General features: G+C 41.0%; 1 protein-coding gene across 2 annotated transcripts in view; it reads right to left on the bottom strand.

Annotated features, from left to right (window-relative positions):
- Window positions 1-371: 371 nt before the first annotated feature.
- The window catches only part of LOC103460674 (neuropeptide Y receptor type 2-like), a 63,246-nt gene continuing 55,213 nt past the window's right edge, over window positions 372-8,404 (bottom strand). For both annotated transcript variants that reach the window (XM_017303438.1, XM_017303437.1), the window contains 2 exons: window positions 3,709-3,862; window positions 372-2,511 (listed from right to left, as the gene is read on the bottom strand). In XM_017303438.1, the coding sequence (XP_017158927.1) occupies window positions 1,936-2,511; window positions 3,709-3,862 (730 nt within the window). In that variant the 3' untranslated portion in view covers window positions 372-1,935. The remainder of the gene's footprint in view (window positions 2,512-3,708; window positions 3,863-8,404) is intronic.

Below are 8,404 nucleotides of genomic sequence, written 5' to 3'. Positions count from 1 at the left end.
AAAATTTTCGTTTGTGCCGCTATCATTTTAAAGATATAAAGAAAGTTGGATTTCATAAAAGTTGAGGGGCTGGTTGACCTTTTGTCCTTTACACTTTCATTAATATCTTCAAAGCCAAAGCAGCACAAACCAAAAATTTTTGCTGCACAAACGTAGCACAACGTAGCCGAGTTGATTGACACCCATTTTGTCTGGTGTGAAGAGGTGGGAGGTGGTTGACCTCGGATGACCTCTAGAAACATTTCTTTATATCTTTAAAACGATAGCGGCACAATCAAAATATTTTGCTGCACAAACCAGCACAAATGTTTGACACTAATTTTGTTTGATTTCATAAAAGTTGAGGGGCTGGTTGACCTTTTGCCCTTTACACTTTCATTAATATCTTCAAAGCCAAAGCAGCACAAACAAAAAATGTTGCTGCACAAACGTAGCACAAACGTTTGTCACCAATATTGTCTGATTTGAAGGTGGGGGGGCCAACTTCACTCAGGTTTAAAATCCTCCTGACGTTTCGTCTGAACAAACGAATGAAGGTTCATATTTTACATTATCATCTATCTTGATATTAAATCTTTTATTTTTTTATTTAATCTTAATTTTTTTTTTTTTTTGCAATAATTTATTTGTGCTTGTAGATATAATGATGGCCAAGAACCTGGATCCAAAAAAATATTTTCGCTATTATTTTGATACTTTATGGTGTTTCAAAAAATATCTGTATCTGAAATTATTTACATATTTGTGCCATTATTTCATGAAGTAACTTATTTTAGTTGTGGGTTTAATTTCTGCCAAGTTAGAAACTTTTATATTTTCAAAAAACGCGTCAGGTTTGAAACAAAAAGCAAATTTAACTGGTATTCATGCCCACCGCTCAGCAGGGGGGAGGATGTGTGATGCTGCGGGCCAGCTTCTCTGTTAAAGGGACTTTTCAGTGCAAGAAATTGTTACAACATGAAAATAAAACTAAAATATCTTAAGATTTCTTACACTACTTTAATATTTTCTTGGAATAAATAGAAAACTGATCCGACGTAATTTTGAAATGTTGCAAATCAGGAGTTGCTGATCGATGCAACGGGGGAAAAAAGCAAACTGTTGTTCCTCTGCCTCACCAACAGGATCAAAACAGGAAGTAGAAAAAATAACTGAAAATGGACAGAAGTGATGGTGAAGGATCAGAGACGCCTGGTCACTTCCTGTCCCTCATCCAGCTTCCTGCGTCTCGGTCAGCCATGCGTATGAATCAGCTCTGCACCAAAAGCACAAACCTTTTTGAAAACCTGGAAATAATTTAAAAAAAAACCTCCGGCGCTCACGTTTCTTCAACAAGCCGGACCGAATCACAAATTTACAGCAGAAATTAGCAAAACGTTTTATCAAAAATAACAAAGTTGCGACTGGATCAGCCACGTAAAGCGACAGACAGTCTGGTTGGACATTCATGTGTTGGCGGAAAGCAGGGATCGTTTCCAGCTCAGCTGATGTAAAACACAAACCTTTTGTTTCTCCTCCTCCGTCTAGAAAACAAAACCTTCCCTCTCAACGTGATCCGTCTAAATTTGTCCAGCTTCCACGTGTCAAACGCAGAGGCTGAGTTTCGGGAAGCAGCCTGACTTTAATAAGCCACTCCAGGTTAAATGAATGCTTCACATGCAGAGTTCAGCCCTGTTCCCAGAATGCATCACCAAGCTGAACTGATTCACTCATGAACTTGTCTGATGGAGATGAATTTGACTTGAACCGACGCCCCAGAGGACGCCTCCTCCTCTTCCTCCTCTTCCTCCCCCTCCTCGTCGTTTGGGAGTTCTCCATCACGTCGACGTCACGCCGCTTCAATTGTTCCACAACTCTGAGTCCTCCATCACTCCCTCGTCCTCCCCGGCTTGACAAACTCCCTCCATCATCTCCGTCCGTTCCAGCGAGCGGTCGTCACACGTCGGTGGCGTTCAGGTGCGTGGAGACCGGGTCCTGCGTCTCCAGGACGATCTTCTTGGCCCTCGCCGCGCCGGCCGCCCCTCCGCCGACGGGGTGGATGCTGTCCAGCCGGCCGCCCCGCCCGCGGTCCCTGCGACACTTGAAGACGGCGAGGAAGGCGGCGCGGTAGTTGCGGTTCATCCAGCCGTACAGCAGCGGGTTGGCGAAGGTGGAGCACATGGCGATGACGTGGAAGATGGTGTAGAGCAGGCGGTAGTCGCGCATGTCCAGCACGGAGCTGTCGATGTCGGTGGCCAGCTGGAAGGCGTGGATGGGCAGCCAGCAGACGGCGAACACCACCACCATGGTCACCAGCATCTTGGTGGTTTTGCGGCGGCGGCGGTGTCGCTCGGAGCTGGCGCTGCTGTTGACGCCGCTCTCCGCCGGGCTGACGTGGCCGCGCAGCTTGGACCAGATGCGGGCGTAGGCGAAGGAGATGATGGACAGCGGCAGGAAGTACTGCAGGATCAGCATGGAGATGCTGTAGAGCGTTCCGTCCGTTCCTTTACCGGGCCACTTCTCCCGACAGAACTGAGGAAACAGAACCACACGTTCAGTCCAGAAGGTTCAAAGATAAACACGAAACATCTGGAGCAAAGTCTGGAGAAGCAAAACGCTTGATTTGAGATCATTTGGACATTCTAGATTTTTTAAATCTTTGGTGAACTTTTGTGGTAAACAATAATAAAAAAATGAGAAAAGTTTTAAAGTTCCTTCCAGGCCTGACAGACGTGTCTCCCTGATCTTTGTCACTTTGTTTCAGGGAAAACCAGCAGATACATTTTTGACAAATAACTGAGTATTAAAAGCACAAAAGACGTTCAAAAAGTGTTGATAACTGTAGATGAAAACCAAAGAATGTCCGTCTGTTTGGCAGGAGGAAATAAAGGTTTCAGGAAAAAGATTCTCATTCCTAATCTAGCTGCTCTGCACAGCTGCTGCAACATTTCACACTTTGATGAGGAAAGTGACACACAGCAGTTATTCTTTTTAGGAAGATGAAAGGAAAACGTGAAAAAGTGAAGCTTTTCACGCAGGAATTACGTTAAGTGCAGAAATCCGTGGTAAAAAAGATAAAAGCGAGAGTAAAGGAGGCAGCAGCTGGGAGGAGAGGAGAAACTGGGAGGAGAAAAGTCAGAAAGGGAGAAACGGAGGAAGAGAAGGAGCAGCAGGATCAAAGCACAGGTTTGAGGGGAAATGTTTGCTGCTTAAGCATGTGTGTGTGTGTGTGTGTGTGTGTGTGTGTGTGTGTGTGTGTGTGTGTGTGTGTGTGTGTGTGGAATCACTGGCAAAGTTGGGTAGTAACTAGTTACATTTACTTCAGTAACTTTTTATTATTTACTTTTAGGAGTATTTTTAATGCGCTGAACCTTTTTCTTTTACTTGAGTCATTTTATTACGAAGTATTTCTTCTCTTACTTGAGTTAAATTACTGGATTTTCTACCCACTGATTGAAGAACAAACATGTTTTAACCAAAAACTCACCACACAGACACACAGCTGCAGTTTTTGTTAAAGCTTCTTAAGTGTTTTATTGATAGAAACTGATTTGGAAACATTTTATTTGCCTGAATTTGTTATTTTTTTGTTACTTACATGAATTACTTTCATAAAATGTCCACATGTCTTCATATTTTGGTCTGTCTGATTGTGTACATTTTAAATATTAAACGATTTGATCAGTTACTCAGAGCTCGAGTCTTTTCTGCCCTCTGAGCTGACCGTACCTGTAAGGTGTGGCCCGGGTCCAGCACAAACGAGCCGTACTCTCTGAAGATGGCCATGGGGCTGGCCAGCACGGCGCTCAGCACCCAGGTCAGCGCTATCACCCCGAAGCACACATCCTTCCTCATCCTGGTCTCCAGGTGGTACACGATGCACCTGAAACACACACACACAGTCCAGCTTGTAAGACACACACTGACACTAATGATGGCCTCAGATTAATAATGGATGCTGCAGCTGATAGGGATTTCATGAACAAGCAGCAGGAAAGTGCTCCGCCCTGCCACTTAACCTCCAGCCGCGCCGGGAGAGCAGCAACAAAAGCCGTATGGATTATTCAGGCTGATGTCTCTGTGGGAGCAGCTAGTTATTTATAATGCATCCCAGCGGTTTTATAATCCAGAGCAGAGCAAAGGAACAGCTGCACAACTCACTGTGTGCTTTTATTGAAAGCACAACAAAGACCAGAAGATCCAAATGACAGAACATCAGCTTTCACCATGTTCCACAATCTAAACCCTTTCAACAAACACTCAGAACCACATAACGTCAAATTAAAAATATGGATTCTAAGATTTCAAATGATGTCAAGTACGTGGAAACAAAAAATAACTTGTACTTTATTTCCAAGGTTTGTGTGCATTAATCACATTTTAGGGCTACTTGTAATTTAGAAACACAATTAACCCTTTTATGCCCAAGTTTCAAAAGTCTGCCTATATATTTCTTCCTTATTTTAATTGTAAGTAGTTCTTTAAATGTCCTGTGAGATTATATATTTACCCATGTATCCATAACAACCTAAACTTTCAATATCCAGAATGTTATTTTTGCAATTTTCCGTATTAAACGAGTGCCCCCGGATTGAAATTACCGTAATAACCCGATATTGGCTGGAAAGTGCAACGTCTCCCCTTTCAGAAACCGTTGGATTTTTTTTCAGATAGCGCTACGTGTGGCGGAATTACGGTACTGCAAATTTGGCCGTGTCGTCGTCGATATATAGACTTGACTTGATTTGGCAGAAATAAAAATCCTCTTCTGAACTATTACATATAAAAACTATCCACCCATTTCTATCAATTGTGTTTACCTAAGGTATTTATTTGCCAATCAAATAATTTTTAATAACAGCAGCTTTTGACGTGCGAGCAGAGCATCATTAGCGAGCAAACTCCTAAAAAAAACAGAACAGCTGAGGCTAGTTTCAGTGCAGCAGGTCTGACTCAGCTTCCTCTGATCATATAAATAGTTCTGCCGTTGTTTTCTTTCCACCGGTGTCTTCAGTTTTAATTTTGAGTGACTCTTGTTTCAGCCATTTGTCCATTATAATTATTAAACACAATCCTTTGGTAAGCTAGCTGTAGCATCGCGCTTTGAGCTGACGTCACGGCAAATAAATGGTCGTTTACCCTGTGGACCACTAGGGGGCGCCCGCGGACCATCATCAAGGCTGTTCCAGAAGAAGCAGAGACTCCAGCTGCTGAGTGCCCTTTTGGTCTTTTTTTATTATCATTATTATTTCCTAAGCCTCTTCTGATACATAAAAACATGTGCTAAAATTCTTTGCTTTTTTGTTTCTTTTTTGTATAACATAATAAGCCCTCTGGTCACCTTCCAGATTACAAAACAGTTTTTGGTGAATTAAAAAAAAACGTTTTTGGTGAATAAAGTGGAGTAACTTGCTACTTGACGGAAAACGTTGAAGTATCGTTTCTGCTTCAGCTCGGAGTCGCGGTTTAARCAGAGAGGTAATGAAATACAACAGACACTGACAGGCCTCTGCGTCTGCCTTTCTCTGAAGAACTACTGAGGGGAGGAGACAGTCAGGTGAGGAGAAACTGATCTTATCTATCGATTCACTATTTTTATCATACAGACATTATGATAAAAATAGGCTGTTGTTGTTGTGCTATTAGCTAGCTGCTAGCTAACGACTTTGCTAGCAAAGCTAGATAACTAAAAGCTTCTTCCCTGTATCGTTAATGATATCAGTCATTCTTTAGTATTTATTATGCAATAAGGGCACATCGCCTGTCCAAAACCGATCATCTCCATAATGGATATATGTCCAATCTTCTAATTTCCTTTGCTGCATAATGTACATTTCATTTATTCCAGCGTTAGGTAAATGTATCTTGAAGGAGAATAAAACTTAAATAAAAATAACTCACCCTGAATTACCATGATAGATATAAAGTGTGTAATTAATTAAAGGGAAAAACCTCCAGTTTAGGTTCGCAGAGTATAAAGTTAAAATTTTTCCCCAATTATTCAATGGGGGAAAAAAAAAATCTAACCTCAGTTACGTAAAATAAAATTGTAATAAAAACTTTTGGAATTGTAATGATTCCTTTTTTAAAAAACAAATCGTTTTGTTTAAAAAACTTTTTTTTATATAACAAATTTTTGTCTTGTGAACTTAAAACGTTATTTGCCAAACATAAACTTTTATTTGCACACATCAGAAATCTTTTGCCCACGACTCATGTGAGAATCACAAGCAAAAACTTAGAACAGCAAGAAAAGATTTCTGACAAGCGCAAATAAGTTTGTTTTGCAAAAAAAAAAATTCACTTCATGAGACGAATGTGATTTAAATGTTCAAAAAAGTTTTTTTTTAAAGCAAAACTCAGTAGCTTTTCTCATGGCGACATCAACAATTCAATTTTTGCTTTTGTGTTTGTTTTTCTGCAGTTCCAGTTAAAGTTTGCTGCAGCTCTGCTTCCCTGAATGAACCGTCTTCATCTCCACTGCAGCAAACAGGCAGATCTGTTATAGATTACAGTCACTAAAAGGTTGCATTGAGCCCTAGTTTATATTTTAATAGTGTAATTATGTAAAGACTAAATATGTCTGGTGGTCCAGCTCTGATGTACATATCTTGCTAAATTTGAATATTGCAAAACTTTCCTATAACAAAATAAACCTGCAGAAAGAAATTACWAATAAAATATCTTACATATTCATAGTGTTATGCTCTATATAGAGATGTTCGTTAGCTTTGATTGTATATGTCACATTTTTGTAATTTATTTAATTATTGTTTATTAAACTCTGAAAGCTGAGAGGCTTTAATATTCTGTCCTAGAATGAGGTTTGATGGGCCCTTTTTGTTGTCGAGCACCTGCCCCTTTATGGCCTCTGCACGGCCCTGGTAAGTCCTATCAAAATCATTCTTGAGTGGAAGAAATATGTGGTGGTTAACCCTTGTAGGCCCAGGTCTACATGGCCATCCCGGCGCGCAGTCTCTCTCTTCTCAGTGCGTCAGCGCTCGCTACGAAGCCATGCAGCGATCGCTAGCAAAACTACTACTAACACTACACACACCACAAACTCTAAATAACATACTTACTGTATAAAAAACATATCGAAACACTCTTAGTAAAATCCTCAGCATCAATTCTCCCTAGTCTCTTGCCGTATCCAAATCCCCCCCCCTCTCATTTGTCCCCACGGGTCTCCGTTCTACCTAGCAACAGACCGTCAACACATTTTCATTGGTTGTGTCGAAATGTGGTACAGTTAGACCCCCACACAGTAAGGCGGAAATAATCGATCATATTCCTGGCTTTATTTTCAAGTAAATAACCACAAAAGCAATATAAAAACACCACTTTTATAAAGTTTGAAGTCCGTGCTGTCGACCAGAGGTGAAATGAACACTCGGTATGCCGTCTGTGTTATTACGAAGCCTTATAAATGTGTCACGTGGTTCCCCGCTCCACAGCGGGCTTCGGCCCGGTAGGGTTAAACATGTGAATTTTAATGTCTTTACAGACTTTCATTCAGCACATAAAGGAGGTTAAAGACACCTGAGGAAATCAATTATTGATCGCTGATCACAGAGTTTCTAGCAAGACAATGGTTCTCAACCCAATTTTAGAGGAGGAGTCCAGTTGGAGTTGCAGTGTTTTTGGGGGAAACTTAGTGTTCAGTCAGTTAATCAGCTTTTTGTGACGCATTGAAACTTTAATTTTGCCAAAAGATGATTAGTCTGGTTAGAAGGTACTTTATATGACCCCCAACAGTAACAGTCACATCTATAACAAGGTTCTCCAAGGATATTCTAAGGAAAAATACGAACTTTAACCTCTAAATGTAACATTTTTCCTCATTCAGCCAAAACCCCTTCCAGGTGAGCTCAGATCGTCATCCTTCCTGCTGACTATAAATTACTCTCCAATTATCGCCAATTTGGGAAAACTAATGAAGCTCGACTATGATAAAAATATTGCTATATCATTATATTGAGCCAGAGCTGCAGATCTGAGCTGATGTTGTGATTCCAGCTGCAGACTCGTTAGGAATGAATGACTCTGAAGCATACATGAAGAGCGGATGAAGAGGTGCAGGCGAAGAGCTAATGAAGGACTTTAATGCAACTCAATTCCACTCAGAGCTGGAATCGTGACTCCATGAAATGTAATGGAAAACCAACAGGAAATCCAGGAATGGGAAATCCGCCACTGAAGACGATTGGGACGCATTTCAGTGATTTGATGCCTGCTTGGATTAACAGTTAGGTTTTTTTTATATAAGTTATAAATTAAAGAACAATCCTGGAAGAAAAACATGTTAACAACTGGAAAAGATCAAGACTGGCCGGGTCTCAATACACCAGGACAACGACCTGAACGGTAACCACGACAACGACCTGAACCGCAACCATGAGAACGACCTGAACCGCAACCATGA

The sequence above is a fragment of the Poecilia reticulata genome, unplaced genomic scaffold, assembly GCF_000633615.1.
Source record: "Poecilia reticulata strain Guanapo unplaced genomic scaffold, Guppy_female_1.0+MT scaffold_275, whole genome shotgun sequence".
NCBI classification, from domain to species: Eukaryota; Metazoa; Chordata; class Actinopteri; order Cyprinodontiformes; family Poeciliidae; genus Poecilia; species Poecilia reticulata.
The sequence above is the reverse complement of the archived record's forward strand: the minus strand, read 5'-3'. Positions and strand labels throughout refer to the sequence as shown.